The 20,495-nt window shown below is 57.6% G+C and overlaps 1 protein-coding gene across 2 annotated transcripts in view; it reads left to right on the plus strand.

The window, feature by feature from the left end:
• The window catches only part of RARG (retinoic acid receptor gamma), a 65,096-nt gene that overhangs the window by 27,558 nt on the left and 17,043 nt on the right, over positions 1 to 20,495 (plus strand). The window contains exon 1 of one of the 2 annotated variants that reach the window (XM_050924606.1): positions 7,115 to 7,470. The exons of the other annotated variant lie outside the window; for it this stretch is intronic. Coding sequence (XP_050780563.1) covers positions 7,320 to 7,470 — 151 coding nt within the window. The 5' untranslated portion in view covers positions 7,115 to 7,319. Of the gene's footprint in view, positions 1 to 7,114; positions 7,471 to 20,495 lie in introns of those variants that run through there. 2 annotated transcript variants of the gene reach the window in all.

Below are 20,495 nucleotides of genomic sequence, written 5' to 3' on the forward strand. Positions count from 1 at the left end.
GGCCGGCCAAGGTGGGGTGTCACCTGGAGCTGTGCAGCGGGGCTGGGTGGCAGATGGTAGGATGCACCGAGCCCCAGGAACAGGCCTGGCAGGTCTGGCCTGGCGCCTGACTGGGCTCTGGGCAGAGATGTCATTTCAGTCACACTGTTGCACAAGGCTGCCAGAGTGACTCTGCTTCTCAGAAACATGCATCAATGCCCGGGAAGAGGGCAGGAGGGCTGCCCATGTGGGGAGCTCCCGGCTACTGCAGCCCAGCCTCTCCCAGCAGGGGGCGCTGTGTGGAGCGGGGCAGGAGGGCTGGCCGTGGCGGGAGCTCCCGGCTACTGCAGCCCAGCCTCTCCCAACAGGGGGCGCTGTGGGGAGTGGGGCAGAAACGCTGGCTGTGGGGGAAACTCAAGGCTACCCCAGCCCAGCTTCTCCCAGCAGGGGCAGCTGCGAGGAGCAGGACAGGAGGGCTGGCTGTGGGGGGGAGCTCCCAGCAGAAGTGCTATTGCTAATGGAACAAAGGTTCACGGCCATGCTTTGCAAGTACGAGGTGGGCGGGGTGTCTATAATATCATTAAACACAGGTCATTTTTTTTGGGGAGGGGGTGTCCTTTCTGTTGCCCACCCTCCGCATCTCAGTGCTGCTGGAGCTTGCTCCTTCCCCTCCCCCTGGGGATCAATCTCTCCTGGAGCTGGCAGGCTGTGGAGGTTTCAGACATAAGAGAAAAGTTTCCCCGGAGGCAGAGGGAGGGATATGGTAGGTGGGGGGAGGGAAGCAGAGGTTTAGCCCTGGGGCAGCTGGGCACATGGGGGCCAGCCACCGGCAAGATGAGGGATTCATTTCTGGCATGGGTCAGCTTAACCGGGAGGGGGGGCAGGGGGGGCAAAGGGGAGGCCTTAAAGAAAGGAGAAGGAAAGTGTGAGTGTCTCTGCAAAAGAAACAGGGCTTTATTCAGACACGAAGCCCCAGTGACTGGGTAGGCGGGCGAGGAGCCAGGGCCTGTACCCTCCCGGTGGCATCTTGTCCCCTCCCTGTGACCCCTCAGCCAGCTCATGGGGGTTGAGGTGGAAGGTGACGCTGTACCCCCAGGTCCATGGTAAAGCCAGGCTGCCACCCCACCCCACCGGCTGACTAGGGGTGGGTAGGTGACACTGTGCCCCAGAAGGTGTCCCCCCCAATGTGAGTGACGCAGGTGACATTGTGACTCAGAAAATGTTGCCCCCTCAGTGTGGATGCCGGGGAAGTGAGTGACAGTGGCTCCTTCAGGTGGGGGTGACAGGGGGAGCAGGTGACACCGTAACTCCAAGGGTGCTGCCTGCTGATGTAATCAGCCCCATTTAACCCACTGGGGCGGCGCCACAGGAGTCCTACACTATAGCCCACAGCTGCCCTCTTTGATGGGAGTGGCCCAGGGAGACTACAGCTCCCAGCATGCACCAGTCCCAGTGGCCTGCCTAGGATGAGGGCATTGTAAGTTGGGACTTGTAGTCAGTCTCTCTGGGGCACCTGGCCACAGGCCAGAGTGCATCCCTTTGTGCTGCTGAGTGGCAGCTCTCGGGGGAGCTCCTGGCCTGTTGGCAGAAGGCTGCAGGGGTCCCTGGTGTTGGCATCTCGCTAGCCTGATGCATGCCCCACTCCCACAAAGGCTAGCCCAGGCACATCTGGTTCTCGTGAAACATTAGAAGCTAATAGTTTTAATTGCCACGGTTGAGAGGAGGGAGTTCTGGTCCCTGTGCTCTGGGGGGTGGGGGTGGAAAAGAGGGAAGGCTTCTTGTAGGCCTCTGCCCTCCCACCAGCCCAGCTCGCCTCCATCTTTCAGAGTCACTAGGGTTGTTACTAGGCAGCCCTGGCCCTTCCTGTCGGGGGCTCTGCATGGAGCAGTCAAGAAGCACACGAGTTGGGGGGTCCCAGTTCATTGGCAGCGGTTGGGTGGGGAGTGACTAGCAGAGTTGGATGGGGATGAGGCTGAGCAGTCTGGGGTGGGGAGGGGGATGAGTCGAGAGATGTCACCTGACCTTATGCAGGGGCTGTCGGGTTGGGGTGTGAGCGGGCCTGGGGGCTCCAGAATTGAGCCATGAAACTGTAGGGGCCTGAATGGAAGCTGGACTTAGAGTCTTTGCTGCCCCAGAAACACAAGCTCGACCCCTCCCCCCCAAAACAGACATCACACACACGGCTGCACACAACACACACACACGCACCACAAGGGTGTGCACAGATATTGCATGCAAGCACATGCCACAGATATCACATGCACTTGCACATGCCACACATGTGCTGGCTTGACACGCACACATGTGGGCCTGCATGCGGACATGGCGCCTAGCCCCTCATACATGCACTAGGCTGAGAGGAACATAAGTGTTTCTGCAGCCCAAACACATGCACAGCACTTGGGCCCACACGTCACACACGCCTATGCATGCCTGCCCAAGGCAAGCACGTACCATGGTGATGTAAGCATGAAGGCAATGACACATGTGTTGAACAGATGGGAGCACGCAGGAGAGCAATGGTGACAGCAGCACACCCACGTGGACACTGACAGAAGTACACAACAGTAGGACACGCGTGCCACACTGTACCGAACATACACACACAGACACGATCCTATCACACCCACACAAGCATGGACAGATGGACACAAAGACATGCAGACATCGTACATGTCTGCATACATCATACACATGCACAGACATGTGTCTCCATGTGCCATACTGACATGACACACACGTGCATTGCATTGACAAAAGCACATATGTGATGAAGCCACATACAAACTTGTGTGCAGTGATTCAAGCCTGCACACCTGGGCATCATGTTGACTCAAGAACACATGCACCAACATGAACATGCAGACACACGCACCACACCAACATGCATGTGCTGCACTGGCACACGCTCCATGTGATGCTACACTGACACAAGTGTGAATATAGTGAATAATGGAGCAAAAAATCTCCCTAAGCATATGTTAGGATGATTAAACCAAAATGCTTCCCGCTCACCCCTTCCTGCTGATGCTGGAGCCTCTGGAATAACAGTGACTCGTGCAATTGCACGTCCCAGTGCACCCCATGACACTCACAAGTAAGCAATATGAATGACAGAAACTCACCGGCCCATACAGCCATGGGGCAAAATTTGCTAGATTCCGTGCAAATTATTCACTCCATTCCATTCCCATCAGCCCCCACTGGGGTGAGCTGGGAGGGGGCCATCACAGTCTGAGGGCTCCTTCCAACCCACCCCCTCAATGTTAGCTGGCACAGGACCCCTTGATGTGGGGCTGCTTCGAGAGTTCGAGCGGGTGAGTTCTGCGCCCAGGGAGTGAGGGAATGTCTGCGAGGCTTAATCGAGTCTGTGTGAGTCTGGGAGGGGAGCGGGAGCCCGCTCCTCCTCAGGCCTTCCACAGAGCCAGGGTTTGTGCTGAGCGGCTTCTGGTTTTAATTACCGGGCAGGCGGGTCAGGCTAATTGGGACCTTTTGGATTTCAGCAAACGCATGCGAAAGGGAAGAAGGAAAGAAAACCCCTTTCGGGCCCTGCAGCATGTCAGTCCCGACGTGGCATGCCCCACCCAGGGGTCCGTCGTGGCACGGGTCAGTGTGTGTGTACCTATAGCCCCCCCCCCACCTCTCTCCAGCTGCAATGCGTGCGTCACTTTATACATCATTTGCCAGTTTAGGGTGCATTGAGAATTTAAAGCTGAGGGCGGGGGTGGAGGGGAATACTGCCCCTCCATTCAGACTTGCCCTGCTGCCAGGAGTTGTGGGTGCTCTGCCATGGGTGATCTGATGTGGGGAGTACAAGACGTTCCACCCAGGAGATCAGGGGGGAGGGGAGTTGATGGTCTGATGAGGGGCAGTTTTGGAGGGGCAGAGAGTACTAATGCCCCCATGGAGCGGGGATGTTTGATCCCAAATCTCCCGGCAGTTTCTGCTCTAGGAGGTCCATAGGATGTGTAGAGCAGATCTGCCTCCCTTGGCCCCCCACACACACACATGGTCACCCCCTGGCAGGAGGCACTGGGCTCTGGCCCCTGCTTCTGGCTCAGTGGCCAGCTCCCAGGGCGGGTCCGTCTCTCGCTCTCGCTGACGGTTTATTATTTCCAGGCAACTATAAATTGCTGAAGCTGGCTGTGGAGCCACGTGGCTGCCCCTCCAGAGGCTCAGGGCTGCAGCCCCCCACAACTACTGTGAATCCCCCTTTCCCCTCTTTGCAGGGGGCAGCAGGGGTATTGGGGCCCAGCCATTTCATGTTGAAACCCCCAGCGCCCTGACTAGGTCTTGGCTGAAAACTGTGTTTCAAACCAGCTCCGCCAACATAGCGCCCACCCCCAGGGACCCGGGGCCTCAAGCTCTGAAACTGGAGCTAACCCCCAGCTCCAGACACCCCTGAGTCCCGCAACCCGAACAGGTCCCTCCAGATGGGAGACGTGGCTGGGGCAGGGGCGTGTGGGGTGGGAAGGTCGCCCTTGTCCTGGGGCAGGGGGTAACGGTGGCAGAGGCCTGGGGGCAGGGTGGGGGGACTCGGCAGGAGCAGGCGGGAGCCCGCTGTGTCCTGGCGGCTCCTCATCGGATCTGTGCCGTGCGCTGCAGGCAGGGAAGGGAAGGGTTGACATGGAGCTGGGTCAGTTGAAGGTTACTGTACCCAAAGGGGGTTCTCGGAGAGTTCAAGCAGAGCTCGCTGCTCTGCCTCTGCGCTGGAAGGAAAGGGAGGGGAGCTGCGGGGCGGGGGGCAGGCTGGCCCAGCCAGTGAGTGAGCGGGGAGCCAGGCTGGCCCAGCCAGCGAAGGGGGAAGCTGGGGGGGGGGGAAGCCAGCCCAGCCAGCTAAGGGGGAAGACTGGGGGAGGGGCCAGCCCAGCCAGTGGGGCCAGTGTGAGCCAGTGTGAGGAGAGATGTGGGGAGGGCAGGCCAGCCAGTGGAGGGGAGGGGAGGTGGGGGCTTCAGCCCAGCCAGTGGTGAGGACGCTGCGGGGGAAGCCTAGCCAGTGGGGAGGAGGTTTGGGGGGAAGCCGCCCTAGCTGGGGGGGCAGCCCAGCCAGTGAGGAGGAGGCTGGGGGGGAGCCATGGTAGCCAGTGAGGGGGGAGGACAGCCCAGCCAGTGGGGAACAGGCTGGGGGGAAGCTGCCCTAGCCAGGGGGGAGTTGGAGGGGGAGCTGGCATAGCCAGTGAGGGAGGAGGGCAGCCCAGCCAGTGGGGAGGATGTTGGGGGGGGCAGCCCAGCCAGTGGGGAGGAGGGCAGCCCAGCCGGTGGGGAGGAGGTTGAGGGGGGGCAGCCTAGCCAGTGGGGAGGATGTTGGGGGGGGCAGCCCAGCCAGTGGGGAGGAGGGCAGCCCAGCCGGTGGGGAGGAGGTTGAGGGGGGGCAGCCTAGCCAGTGGGGAGGATGTTGGGGGGGGGCAGCCCAGCCAGTGGGGAGGAGGGCAGCCCAGCCGGTGGGGAGGGGGTGTTCAAGCCAGCCAGTGCAGAGGGGGCTGGGGGAGCAGGCCAGCCCAGCCAGTGGGGGGGATACTGAGGGGGAAACCAGCCCAGGCAGCCTGGGAGGAGATCTGCCCAGCTAGTGGAGGGAGAAGGCTGGGGGGACCTGGGATGGTCCAGGTAGTAGAGTAGGGAAGGCTGGTGAGAGCCAGGTTAGAGCTGAATGGGAGCTGGGGGGAGGCCAGGCCAGGCCAGCCCAGCCCAGGTAACAGAGGAGGGAGGCGGGTCTGCCCAGGCAGAGGAGATGGGAGGTTGGGGGGAGGCAGTGGAGTAGGATGCCAGGGGCATGGGTGGAGGCAGGGCCCAGCCAGCCTGCACAGCATATAGCACGGGGGGGGGGGGAGTGTGTAGAGAGGCTGGGCCAGCCCAGGAAGCAGAGGAGGGGAGGCCAGGCAGCAGAGGGAGGGGCTGGAAGAGGAGGATGGCTCGGCTTGGCCTTGCTTAGGCTGTGGCAGGGGAAGGCCAGGCCTGCCCAGGCAGCAGAGGGGGGGAGGAGGGAGGCCGGGCCAGCCCAGGCAGTGTGTGTGGGGGGAGGAGGGGGGCTGGGTGAGGGCGGATCTTATTTTTACTGAGAGGCATCTGAGATTGAAAGGAAATGGAGACTTTCAAGCCACAGGAATGTATCACTGCGCCCTACCCAAGGATGGGGGTGGGGGCGAGATGGGGTTGTGCGGGCAGCTTGTGGGGGCGGGCAGGTTGGCACAAGGAGATGTGCAAATGCATCCCTGGTGTCAAGGCTTTGCCACCCACAGCCCCTGTTGCCCACAAGCAGTGGAGAGAGTGTGTATGGAAACAAACACGCTGTGTGTGGATGGGTGTCTGGGTGTATATGAGACTGTGCACATGTGAGACCGTGTGTGCAAGCCTGTGAGACTTGGTGTGAGACTGTGAGTGTGAGAGAGACGGTGTGCGCATGTGAGACTGTGAGTGCATGATAGTGAGACTGTGTGTGTGAGAGACTGTGAGACAGCGTGACATTGTGTGAGCCTGCATGACACTGAGACAGTGAGACTGTTTGCGTGTGACACTGCGTGAGAACATGAAACTGTGCGTGACACTGAGACACTGCGCATGTGAGACTGCAAGACCGTGTGTGCATATGACACAGACTGTGTGTGTGTGTGACAGACACTGTGTATGAGACTGTGTGTGCATGTGACACTGCGAAACACTTTGTATGTCAGACTGAGTGCGTAACTGTGTGTGCTGTTGTGTTTGACTATATGTGTGTGTTTAAGACCTTGTGTGAGGGTGGAAGGAGGTGAGAGACTGTGTGTGTGTATGTGTGTCCCTAGGGGGGGAATTGGGACATTATGTGTGTGAGCCCTTTTCTGGGTGGCAGTAAGAATGTGTGACTGTGTGTGTGTGTATGTGTGTCCCTATGGTGTGCATTTGTGACATTATGTGTGTGAGCCCTTTTCTGGGTGGCAGTAAGAATGTGTGACTGTATGACTGTGTGTGAGAGAGAGAGAGAGACTGGTGTGTGTGTGTGGGGGGAGTGCAGCTTGTGCACGTGTGTGTGTCCGAAAGCCCGTGTGTGGGTGTAGGTGTGCCCTCCACTTTATAGCCCCGCCCACTCTGTCCCAAGCCCCACCCCCATCTCCGAGGCGTTTGCTTTTCCAATAGGTACCCAGCACTAGCCGCTGGGACTCACCCAGGGCGCGTCCAGCGCCGCACCACAAGCCAGTGCCGGGCGTGTTTTTGGGGAGGTCTCAGTTGACCCGGCGGCCCCCCAAACCCGCCCTCCCGCCGAAGTGTGGCTCTCTCCCCCTGTGGTTTTGCGGGGGAGGGGGCGCAGCAGGGATTCCCTCCCCCCACCCCCGCTCAGCCCCCAAATCGCTCCCCTCCCCGCCGCGATGTACGACTGCATGGAGGCGTTCGCTGTGGCTCCGCGGCAGCTCTTCGATGTCACCAACCAAGGCTCCTGCATGCTGCGCAAGGCGAGCATCAGCCCCTGTTTCGGGGCGCTGGATCCGTTCGGCTGGCCCCAGCCGGCCAGCCTGCAATGTAGGTGGACCCCGGTTCCTCCGTGGGGAAGGGAGGGGTTGGTGGGGTGGGCCGCGGCTTGACTGACGTGGTGCCGGGGATGGATGGGTTGCCACGCGTGGGGCTGGGCCGTGGGTGGGTGTTTCCGTGGGGAGGAGCGCACGCCCGGTGGCTGAGCGCGTCGCTGCGCCAGTGTGGCGGGAGGCGTGTGCCACCCCCTGCCCGGGACGGGGGGTTATACATGCGCGTGTGCGTGGGTTGTTACGCGCGTGGGGGGAAGCAGAAACCCCACTTCGCGCCCGCGGTCTGGACCCGGCTCTTCGCTTCGCCCGTTTCCTGCTTTAGAACTTTACGCAGGGGCGGGGGGGGGGAAGTTTGGTGAGAAGTATTTTTTGGAGAGGGGCGGGAGGGGCGTGGGTTCACCCCCCACCCTCATCCTCCATCCGTGGCCTCTCTCCGCTTTACCCTGCTCGTGGGGTGGGGTGCAGTGCAGGGGGAACAACGTGCCTCAGTTTCAGGGGCCCTGGGGTCCTCCGTCTTGTTTGGCTGGGGTTGGGGGCGCGTGCCCCTTTCCAGTCCCCCTTTGTCTTTAGCGCGTTACCGAAAAGCCCCGGAGGGCAGGAAAATGAGGACCAGATGAGGGTGCGCTTTGAAGCCAATCCCAGGGGACCTCGAGCAGGGGGTGGGGAGCTCAGTAAGGTGCGGAGGGGGGCGGCGAGCAGGGCAGGAGGGGTCATTTCTTCCAGCCTCACTAGCCAGAGCCAGGGAATTTTTTTTGTTTCTTTCTTTTAAATATGGAAATTTGGCGGCGATCCACCGAGCCGTGCAAACAGGATGAGGGATTGGAGAAGTGCTGGGAGAGGAGCCCTGTGGCCGGAGGTGTAGCGGGCACAGCATTGCGTCTAGTACCCCACCTGTAAACCCCCCGCCCCCCCCCCCCACTGGCAGAGCCAGGAGCAGGGAAGGGGGGTGGAACTAGTAAAGGGGGGGGAGGAATCTTCCATCCCCAGGACCCCCTGGCTTCTCTCAGCCTACAGGCTCCCTTTGAGTGGCGGCCAAATCTCTCCGCCTTTGGCAGCCACCACTTCTGTTTACAAGTTGAGGAACAGGCTGTTTTCAGCAGCCAGTTGTAGGGCTGGGAGAACGCCCCGTCGCAGCCCTGGGCACCTAGCGGGGCAGAGATGGGCATAGGGATGACGTGGGGCATCCCCCCAAGTAAATCTGACCTTTTCTCTCCTCCATCTCAGCCCCCCACCCCCCTTTCCAATGGTTTCATTTCAGAGCTGTCCCCACTCCACTCTGCCAAGCTTTTCCCTGCCAAGGCTGCTCCTGTCTCGCTAACTCCCTGCTCCAAAACGTGGCACGGAACCCTTCCTTAGCACCCTGGGTCTGGGAAGCAGGTCGAGGCCGAGGCCTGGACGGATCCCTAACACGCCACCCCCCCCAAAGTTCCCATCCAGGTGGGTTTTTGTAGACTAGAAATCCATTGCAAAGCCGGGACCTGTCTGGCATTCAGAGTCAGGTGCTAAAGACACCCCAAAACACTGGGGGGGGATTGCCCCCCATGTGCATGCGTGGGGGGAGCAAGGTAACTGCTTTTCCTTTCTCTCCTTCATTTGCTCCCGGATCCTAGCCTGACTTGCTCCTCTCTTCAGCCTCAGTTTTCCACAGGGTACCCATCCCCCTGGAGTTTTTAGCTTGGGCAGGACCCCACCTCTCCCAGGTGTAGTGTAGGCTTGGGCTATGCCGATTGGCTATAAGGCCTGTAACTGGAACCTTTAGCTGCAGGTGAATGGGAAATCACACCTGCTGCCAGCTTGGGGTCGCCTCCCCACTCTGTGGCAGGAGGGTGGGAAATGACCCAGCAGTCCCTGCTCCCAGGAGCCATGCTGGGCTGGGCAACAGCAGGACAGCTGCATGCAGATGTGCCCGAATGGTTCTGTCCAGACCTGGTGCAGGGTGCCCCAGAGAACAACCAGGGCAGAGTGCTCGCCCAGTGCCCACCCAGCCTGGAGAGCCAGTTCTCTTCTTGTTATCTCTGCCATCTGCTTTCACCACGGTGGGAATCGGGGATCGGGGTCGGGTGGACCGGGAACATGCATGTTCCTGTGGTTGTTTAGAATAGTAACAGCTAGACGCCTTGGCTGAAAACAGGGCCCCTTTGTGCCGGGTGCTGCAAGAGAGCCAGTCCCTGCCCGAAAGAGCTCACAGTCTGCATAGACAAAGGGAAACTGAGGCAAAGGGACTTGCCCAGGGTCACACACAAGGTCACTGGCAGATCTAAGAACAGAACCTAGGTCTCCCCATCCTTGGTGTAATGAGTCGCTCCTTGGCACTGGCTGCATGTGACACATAAAACATTCACCTCATTTGCCTGGAATGAGCACCCCCCCCTTGCATTAACACCCCTCCCGTTACCCCAGCAACCTCTCTGCCCCTGTGCTCCGGCTGGCAACCCAATGTCAGAATCCCCCATCTCCTTGCCCCAGGTTTCGCATGAGGCTGATCCAGCCCCAGCTGACCCCCAGGTAGTTCGGAGAAGCAACACCCGGACTGCAGGTTGGGCTGGACTGGCCCTCTGAACCGAACCTCTCTTTGCTCGCCCCTCCCCTTCCTGAGCGAGGACACCCCTCTGTCTGTCCTCGTCTCTGGGCTGGCAACTCCTCTGGCTCAGGGCCTAGTTGCTAATCCCCCAATGGAGCCAGGCCAGCCGGGTTGTTCCCACCCTGGACCTGGCATCCCCACCTGGGAAGGAGGGACTCAGGGCGCTGCCAGACAAGAATTCCCACTCTGCTTGGCTGCAATCACTCCACAAGGGGCATAGCAGGAGCAATCAGGCCAGGTAGAGGGGTGGCCTCTGCTCTGTGCACATTGGGGGAGCAGGGGCCACCCCCACCCCTCAGGCAGCAGGGTACACAAGGCTCATGGGTGTAGGTCTTACTTCAGCGTGGCCCCATTGAGATCAGCAATCGGGCCTCAGGGCCCCTATTCAGACCCTAGGGGGAAGAGTCCTATTTTGATTTCCTGCCATCTAGCCCCCATGCCTCCACCCCGCCCTGCCTTGGCAGCAATCTTCCTGAGGGCAACTTGTGGGGGCGTTCTCCTCAACCCTCCTGTTCCACTGACTCAGATGTTGTGGAAACCACATTGAGTGAGGTCACCAGGGTGGCCCTGGAGCGGCTGTTGAAGGGAGCAGGAGGCAATATGGGCCTGGGCTGGCAAAAGCAGTGGCTACTGAGCTTCCCAGCCTGGTAGCCTGTGGCACCTCCTGGGCAAGGAAGAGCTGCTGTAGTGATTGTTCAGGGTTGTGGGTGTGGGTGAGTGTGTGTCTCCTAGACTGCAGAGGAGCATGCATTTGTTTGTGAGTGTTTATGTCGGTTTGCATGGGTGTGCCTGGGCATGGGGTGGGGGTGCAATTCTGGTTGAGCCCTGCCTCTGGCTGGGCTGTGTGTCTTTGCTTGAGGCTGCGGGCATGTGTGGGTGTTTGGCTGTGGTGTGTGTCTGAGTGTGCAGGGGGGAGAGGGGGGCTGTGTGTGGATTACTCCCTTTGTAAAGTGTCAGGAATGCAGTTACTGAGACAAATGGCTTATATAGCGACCCAGCTGCAAACATTTTACGGCCGGTTATAAATGGCCTGTTTGAAGCTGTGCGAAGCTAGGGCAGGAATTTCCTCAATTTCAGCAATTTAGGCTTTAAAAAAAAAAATCTCAACCACCACCAAACTTCCTGCCCCAGGTCAGGCAGCGGGAGAGCTGGGAGTAGGAACATTGGCTGGGCCCAGCAAGACAAGTGGGCTGGGCCATCAGAACCGGTCCTGCCGGAGAGCTGACCCCGTGACAGCTCCCTCAGGAGGCTGCCCAGGGACCTTGTATTAAAGGATTCCGTGGGGCCGTGGGTTGCCACTGATGCTGGCGTGGTTGTGCCAGGACGTGAGGGAACTGGGCTGCAGATGCCAGTCAGAGCTTTGCAGCCTCCTGTGAGCATGGACCACCCCTGCCCTTCTGCCCGTCATGTCCCCAGCTAGTCCAGGAGCGGGATAGGCAGCCGCCCTGTGCTGGCATCGCTGGTGGGAATCCAGAAGTGAGCAAAAGGCGCAAGCCACAAGGTGGGTTGGTGTCCTGTGGAAGAGGAACTTTGCAGGGGCAGTCACAGCCCAGATCTGAGCACACATCCTGGGCTACTAACACCACCATAGCGACTAGCATTAAACAGCCCCACTGGTAGGCAGAGAGGCCAAGGACTGAACAGGTTGGGCAGCCCAAATTCCCATCCGACCCTCTGTGGCAGCGCCCGAAGGATTCCCCCTAATAACTGAGAACCGAATGAGGATGCTGGGGCTAATGCCCGTTGGGGCAAGGAGCGAGTGTGACAATGAGCCTCTGCCCAGTGATGCAGGGCAGGTGCCGCGCAAGCGGGGTGGCTGGAAAAGCCATGGGGTGGTGGGGTGGAGGGGGGCTGCTCAGTAAAGGGGAGGATTCTGTGCAGGGCCGGCTCCAGGGTTTTTGCCGCCCCAAGCAGGAGGGGTGGGGGGAAAAGCCGTGATCGCGATCAGCTCTACCACCGCCGCTTCAGTCTTCGGCAGCAATTCGGCGGCTGGTCCTTCGCTCCGAGAGGGACCGAGGGACTTGCCGCCGAAGAGCCGGACATGCCTCCTCTCTCCGTTGGCCGCCCCAAGCACCTGCTTGCTGGGCTGGTGCCTGGAGCAGGCCCTGATTCTATGGGGCGTGTCGCTGGCTGCTCCTCCCAGGGTGGTGCTGGGATGGAAAAGCCGTGCAGGGCTGAAGGAAGAGGGGATGCCGGGCAGCTGAGCTGGGTTGCAGCATGGGAGGAGGGGGAGCAGAGACATGGCAGGGCCGAGCTGGGCACAGCACCTGTCGTCCTGCCCCCTCCAGCCCGGCGTGCCCAGCTGGGGCCTGCGCCGGCTGCCAGCCCGTTAGCTCAGTAGCTGCCCCTTCTGCGCGGAGCGTTTCCTGCCGGTGGCTTGGCTCTCCTGCCCACACCCTTCTGCTTGTGCCCGCTCTGATGCGGGCATGCGGCGGCAGGCAGGATGCAATTGGCTAGCGAGGGACCCTGCCCTGGGTGACGCCACCCCCGGCCCCTCTCTGATTGGGTGCTTGGTGGGTGGTGGAGGGGCACCTGCTGCGCTGAGAGGAAATGACCCAGCATTATGGGAACAGGCTGGCAGCGGGGCCATGGCAGCGGGGTGTGTGTGGTGGGGGGGGAAGGGGTGCACCATGCGTCAGGTGCCCACGTGGCTTTGGCGGAGAGACGATTGCAAGCCGGAGCTGGTGCCAGGGGGAAGGAGATTGACTCACAGGAGCCTGTTGGTGCCTCAGCCCCGTGTAAAACAGCCTGGGGCCGCAGCAGCTCTGAGTGCTACACCCCAGGATGCACGGGGCCTGGGTCCTTCCTGGCTCCCGGCGCTGGGTCTGCAGGTGGGGCTGTCAGATCGCTGGGGAATGGGGTGACAGGCTCCACGGATCTGTCCCTTCGTCTGTGTCCCTCCATCCCACACGCATCCCCAGGGGAGCGGAGCGCCCAGCGTTCTTCCTCTAGGGTTGAGGATTTAGGGGAGCAGGAGGGGTGGTGAAGCCACCCCTTCCCCAAAGTAACCCCCTCCCCCAAGCCCTCACCCCTGGGCTCCTGGGAGGGTTGGCGTGTTGTGTACAGAAGCTATTAGGAAGGGATTAAGTTAGGGTTGTAATGTGATTCTCTCCAGGAAATGACAGGCCCGATAACTGGTGGCCTCAGAGGGCCAGGAGCCTGTCCCAGCCTCTTGTAAAGTTACCAGCAGGCTCCAGATCTGATAAGAAGCCAGGAGCTGGGCCCCTTTTTCTCTCTCACCCAATGGATGGGGAGGAAGGGCTGGGCTGGGGGTAGGGGAGGGGCAGGAGGGCAGGAAGGCTGATGGGGGTGGGGGGAGAAATGTTGCACGCTGCCCTGGATCCTGGGGCCAAAGGGATGGACATGCAATGAGGGGAGAGGGGGGGGGCTGGATGTGTGGGGTGGGCGGCGGGATGGGGGTGAATGCCAAGGGGCAGAGGGATGTGTTACAGGGGATGGAGTTAGGAAAAGTGGAGAAACATTGTGGCAGGGGGATTGATCCAGCTAGAGAACGACTCTTCCCTAGGGGAAAGGCTGGGAGCCCCATTTCAATGTGACAGGCACGTCGTTCCCCCCCAGGGGGAAGGGCGGGGAGCCCCATCATTCCACAGCAGTAAGCTGGATCTGGCTGGCTCATTGTCCCCCCAGGGGAAGGGCCAGGATCCCAGGTGCTTTAGGTCATAGCGACGTAGTAGGGACCCACCCTGCCCTGGCTGGGAGGGGTGCACTAGACAGGACCAAGGGGCTCTTCTCTGCTCCCAGATCCCAAAGTCCTCACTCCCCACTAAGGGGAAATGAAGCCCCTGGTAGTGCTAGGTCAGTTACCGACCTTGGGACTTCGCCGCCTGGTCACTAGCAGGCAGGTAGGGCAGGGCAGTCTAGTGGCGGGGAAGTCCGGACACTAGAATTCTATTCCCAGCTCTGCCACTCACCTTGGGCAAGTCTCTGTGCCTCAGTTCCCCCCCCCACCGTCTAGACTGTGAACTCTTTGGGGGCAAGGGCTGGCTCTCACTCTGTGTCTGTGCAGCCCCTGACACAAGGGGTCCCCGGTCTCAGTAATATCAACAATAAGGTTGGGGAGGGGCTGGCTGATCTGTAGCGTGAGGAGGTGCAATTGGAAGAGTGCTGTCTGGGTGCCCATGCCATTGCTGAGCCCCTTCCAGTGCCAGGGGAAGGGACCACAAAGGGCCCCAGAGCTGAGCCTGTGTGTGGGGAGAGGGGTTGAAATATAATGGGGTGTATGGGACAGGATTGCCCCTCTCCCCTTTGCTATCCATGTATTGGGAGCTGGTGGGGTGCAGGGGGCACCTCTTGGTCCCCCACACTGTTGCTTGGGCCAAATCCAGGGCTGGCGCTTTGATCATCCAGAGTAGAATAAACAGATTTTAAATTGTTTCACAAAGGAGATCAGTATATTATCCCCATTGTATAGCTGTGGAAACCGAGGCACAGGGAAGTGACTTACTCAAGGTCACACAGCAGAGCTGGGACTAGAACCTAGGTCCATCCTGACTCCCAGTCTAGTGCTATAGCCATTAAGCCATACTACCTCATTGCTTTTCCCCCTGGCTTTGCCCAGCCTAAGTTTTTGCCTGGATCTGGTTTTTGCATCTGAACATGAGGCTGGTTGGGGGAGCACTGAACTCCACTAGAACCACCATGAACACTCCCCTTTGACAGAGGAATTGGCCTTTCCCCTCCTGGCCCAGTGAGCAGAGACATTGGGAGGCAGGGCTCCTGGGTTCCCTCCCCAGCTCTGGGAGGTTTGATATCAGTGAACAGATCAGGGGAAGGGAGTCAGGCCTCCTGGCTTCTATTCTCAGCTTTGGGTGCTGTGTGATCTTTGGGATTACAGATGGGCACTGGGAATCAGGACTCCTGGGTTCTCTTCCCGGCTGCTGCATATATTAGCTGTGTGATCTTAAGCCAGTCACTTCCTTGCGCTGCACCTCAGTTTCCTCCTCTAGCAAACCCCCGCTCTGCCTCCCTGAGGCTTAATTAACAAGTGTCCGCGGAGCGCTTTCAGATCAAAGGGCAAAGGATCAGTGTTATTAATCACTCTGGCAGGTTGCTGCTCGCTGCACCTGCTGGCATGCGGCAGCCACCTGACGGGAATGCAAAGCCCTGCGCCACGCTTTGCCTCCCTGACGCTGCCTGGCCCTGCTTTAACCACCGCCACGGTGTTTGAACAGAAATCAGGCCTTTTATCCTGCTGCTGCAGAGACACAGGAACGATCCTGGGCCGGGGGGATGAGAGCATCTTCCATCATGTACCAGAGCGGTTCGGATTGAAAACACTGGGGCATCTGCTCCGTGGGCCACGTGCAGTTACATGTCACCGGGCGAAGCCCACCTCTTAGGGAGACCATGCAGTGCCACGAAGCAGCCCAGGGCCAGCTCTGTCCGAAAACCTTTGCTGGTGCAGCAGCGTTGGAGAGGGGGGTGATTTTTAATGACATTTCTTAAGCCCCAGTGTAGACACGGTTATACTGGTGTCAGAGTGCTTAGGTAGGGGCAGCTTAGGCCAGAGTGCACTACAGACTTCTAGCAGTGCAACTGTAGGCTGCCTCCACATATAAGTGCATAGGTATTCCTGTACCGGGAAAGCACCGCATGGCTTTATTTTGCCTTATTATTCCTATACTGGCAAAAGCATGTTTCACGGCTGCCCAGAGGATTCAGGGGGCCTGGGGTCTTGGGTGGCAGGGGTCCTTCCGAGTGGCCCTGGCATGTTTTGGCCAGCAGAAGCTGCGTGCTAGGAGAGCCCAGGCTGAGAGGTAAGAAGCCAGAGACCTGGTCAACCCAGCTAGCGACATTGCTCAGGACTGTAAAGAATTTCATGGCCTAAGTTCTGTAATTCAATCAACCTAACAACGTAGGAAGCGTCTACATCACGGTGCTTAGGTGGCACATTTGCAGTGGTGTAGCTGTGCGGTTGTAGCAGCTGCCAAGTAGACAGACCCAGAGAGAACCCCGGTGTGCTATCTGTGTCCAGCCTCCTCACTACAAAATCCCTTTTATACTCCTCACAGCAGGACCCCATCTAGGACTGATGTCCTAAAAGGTATCCAGGATCCAGGCAGATTCCCCTGGAATGGAGCACAAGTACCATTGTGGTCCCCATTACACCTCACCGGGCTGGGTCATTCATAAGCACATAAGAACGGCCATACTGGGTCAGACCAATGGTCCATCTAACCTAGTATCCACAGCGGCCAGAGCCGAATGCTTCAGAGGGACTGAACAGCACAGGACGTGATCAAGTGATCCATTCTCTGTTGTCCAGTCCCAGCATCTGGCCAACAGAGATTTAGGGACACCCAGATCATGGGATTGTGAGCCTGACCCTCTTGGCTAATAGCCATTGATGGACCTGTCCTGCATCCACTTAGCTAATTCTTTTCTGAACCCCGTTATACTTTTGGCCTTCACAATATCCCGTGGCAATGAGTTCCACAGGTTAAGTGTGCATTGTGTGAAGAAGTGCTTCTTTGTGTTTGTCTGCAGCCTGCTGCCTGTTAATTTTATCGGCTGATCCCTGTTTTCTGTGTTATGTGAAGGGGTAAATACCACTTCCTTATTCACTTTCTCCACACCGTTCATGATTTCATAGCCCTTTATCACATCCCCCCTTAGCCTTCCCTTTTCCAAGTTTTTTAAATCTCTCCTCACATAGAAGCTGTTCCACCCCCCTAATCATTTTTGTTGGCCTTCTCTGTACTTTTCCCAAGTCTAATTTACGGTTTTTGAAATGGGGTGACCAGCACTGCACACAGTAGTCAAGATGTGGGCGCACCACGGATTTATATAGTGGCATTATGATATTTTCTCTATCCCTTTCCTAATGGTTCCTGACTACTGCTGCACATTGGATATTTTCAGAGAACTATCCATGAGGACTACTCCATCTCTTTCTTAAGTAGTAGCAGCTAATTTAATTCAGATCAGGATCCCGCTCCCCTCCAACAGCTGATTGTCTAGGATACTGCTTCTAGGGGCTGAGGAGGTGATAAAGAACTGAGGAGCTGCTGAGAGTCTCCATAGAAATGCAAAGTGCTGTTGTCTGTCAGGGAAGCAGGAGCTAGCTTCTTACGCTGGGCCTGGAAGCCCTAGAGAAGGAGAGACACTGCTACTAGATTTTTGTTTATTCCCATCAAGGAACGAACTGTTTGGGGAAATTTCCTTCACGTGGGAAGTTATACTCAGTCATCATCATCCTGGGATAAAGGGCTCTGGCTACCCCAGTTTAACCCCCTATGTGGATGCATGGTCTACCTTTGAAATATAGATCAACCTAGGTACATAGCTGCGTGTGAAAACCTTCACCCCCTCCCTCCCCCGGAGCCTGTAGTTAAGTCAGCCTAGTCCCTGGTGTAGATGCAGCGTGGCTGATGGAGAATTCTCCTGATTTAGCCATCACAAGGGGCTTAGGGTTGCCAATCTTGGTTGGACAAATTCCTGGAGGTTCATCACATGACACATAATCTTTAAATGAAAGATTCACCTTTCAGTCCTGGAGACTCCCGGACAGTCCTGGAGGGTTGGCAGCTCATCATCGTTCAGGGAAGCAGGTCCCTCCCTCAACAGATGCATCCCTTCTGTTGATGTAGGAAGCATCTACGCTGTGGGGCTACAGCAGCATCACTGCAGCTGGGCCACTGGACTGCCCATAGTGTAGACATAGCCTGTGGCTTTTCTCTGACTCAGTTTAAATCACTTCCAAAGTGACATCAGCTATATCGGGTGTTAGATTATAGTGGTTTCAATCCCCTCAGCCCTTAGTTTATCTCATAACTTCCCAAGTTTTTGGTTTTGAACCTATTTAAGCTAAACCACAGTAAACTACTCTTAATCTGAGACCTTGTCTACACAGGAAAGATGGACCAGTTATATAAAATCAGTCTGACTGGCTGGGCGGATGCCTGCTCAGTGCGCTGTGTTTGTACCCGTATAACTCTGTTGGTTGGAGGGCTGATTTTTTAGTGACAGTGATACCAGTACAACCCCTTGGGCGGATGCAGTTATGCTGGTCTATATTCCCCTTCCCAGCTGGGAATGAGCTGTGCCTACACTGATCCATTTGTACTGGGATCATTGTGCCTGCCCAGGGTGTGGGTGTGTGGTTATACTGCTTTAACTAGACTGGTAGGATTCAACCACTACAACTTCCTAGTGTGGACCAAGGCCAGGAGTTCCTCGGGGGTGGGGTTTGGGGTGCTAGACCAGGGTAGCGTTATCGGTGCCTTCAGTCATACTGAGAAAATCTCTTGTGTAGACAAAGCCTAAATCGGTTTCAGTTTAAATCTTTTAATCTGGTACTGTTTTGCCCTGTAGACAAGGCCTTGGATTTGACATTAACACGACACTCAGACCGCTGCTCGCAAGTTATCTATCTATCTATCTATCTATCTATCTATCTATCTATCTATCTATCACCCAACTCTCTCTTTCTCCCCCCTCCACATACATACCTCTCTTCCCCTCCTGGACTTTTCCCCATTTATGTCAGTGGCAGCAGGATCCCTGAACCTTTCTTTATAGACCAAAGTTGCCTTTGGTAAATAGCAATAAATAGCTGAAGGAAACACCCCCCCATACCACCACCAGCCAGCACGTGGGGTTTGGTGGTGCCGGCTGCTGGAAGAGTTGCTCCTTTTCTAGCACTGCGAGGTATAACATATACATGGGTCAGAATGAGTCTCTCAATCTACGTCTGGGCATTGCTCATTAAAATCTCTCCTGTGCCCTGCCTCTGAGACGAAGGGTCTTAATCCAAGGGCTTGGTGACCAGATCCCTGCTTGGGCAATCACTCCAATGAGAAGAGATTCTCCTGCACGGTCCGTTACTAAAATCATCATGCAGCACGGCTGGTAACCAGCTACTGTGTTCCTCCCCAGCGGTGGCTGCATCTAAGGATTGCTTGTGGTTGTAACAGGTCCTCTCTGAGGAATGTCCTGTGGAATCAGAGATGGTTCCTGCTCCCAGCATTGGGGGGAGGGGAGACGTGTTTGGATCAGTGATGTAGTTTTGACTCTAATAACAGACACTGGCAGAGAACTTCATGTTAATCGTATTATACCTCAGGGACGTAGTGGTTTGCCTAGGATCACACAGAGAGTCAGTGATAGCTGGAAATAGAGTGACTCAGGACTCCTGGGTTCTTTAACCACCCTACTCTTTCCAAGAGATCAGACTAGAGCCTGGAAGTCCTTATTCCCTGGCCCCTGCTTTACCTAGCAGACACGCTTGCCTAGATTCACAAGTCCCAACTGTGTTCTCCCATTGCCACACGGCTCACCCAAATCTGGGATCAGAACCCAGGAGTCTTGGAGCCCAGCCTTGGGCTCCACACACTAGGCCGTGCTCTCCCCCGAGATCTTTGGTTAGAATCCAGGTATCCACTAGGCCATACTCCCCACCCAAGTCTGGGATTAGAACCCAGCAGCCAGGACTCCACCTGCTGCTTCTCGGTGCCGTGAGTCTGGTGGGCTGGAAGTCCTACGAGCAATGGGGAGCGTGCCCCCCATCTCTAGCCCCAGGCCTGAGATGAGCTAACCTTGTGAGCTGGCAGCCCTATTCCACTGGCTTGGAGGCAGAGTGGCCCCCAGCAAGGGCAGGGAACGTGTGTGGGTTTGTTCGACCTGTGATGAAAGGCACGGAGCATCAGACGGCTGGCGGTGCAGGGGGGATTTATGGCCCGCCCGGCTCTTCCCCTCTCTGCAGAGATGGGAGGCCCTGGGTACAGCGCAAACTGTCCTGAGGCTGGATTTATTTCCTCCCCTCTGCTCCCACCTGTTGCAGGGCTCCGGGTTTATCTCTGCTAATCATGCTGTAGCCTTGTCAGCCTGGCTTCAGGGGGCTGCAGCCACAGAGTGGCTGGGGGGCCCTGGCCGTGGCTGGGGGGTTTGAGCATCACCCTGGTTTAGGAAGGCTCCCCCGAGCAACCAGTTGGAAAGACATCTCCCTCTCTCTCTCCACCACTTTCTTTCTTTCTTTCTTTCTCTCTCACACACCCTCTCCCACCACTCTACCACTCTGCTGCTCCAGGCAGGAAGGAAGGAGGCTGTAAAATGCAATCAGGAGGCCAGGAATTTTGTGGCTCAGTCAGTTGTTGATGAAATGGGTGAGCTGGTTCTGCCAAGCCTGCTGGGGGAGGGGGTTATTTTGTCTGGGACGGGGCGGAGATGTCTGGGAGGAGCAGAGCTGTGTTGGGGGATGGTATTTTGGGGGGCCTGGTATGCAGGGGGTGTCACCGGGGGGTGATATTTGGAAGGAGCAGTAGCTAGGGGAGCTGTGTCGGGGGATGGTATTTTGGAGGGACCGGTATGCAGGGTGTGTCACTGGGGGGTGATATTTGGAAGGAGCAGTAGCTAGGGGAGCTGTGTCAGGGGATGGTATTTTGGAGGGACTGGTATCCAGAGGGTGTCACTGGGGGGTGATA

Source organism: Gopherus flavomarginatus, chromosome 16, assembly GCF_025201925.1.
Source record: "Gopherus flavomarginatus isolate rGopFla2 chromosome 16, rGopFla2.mat.asm, whole genome shotgun sequence".
In the NCBI taxonomy this organism is placed as follows: domain Eukaryota; kingdom Metazoa; phylum Chordata; order Testudines; family Testudinidae; genus Gopherus; species Gopherus flavomarginatus.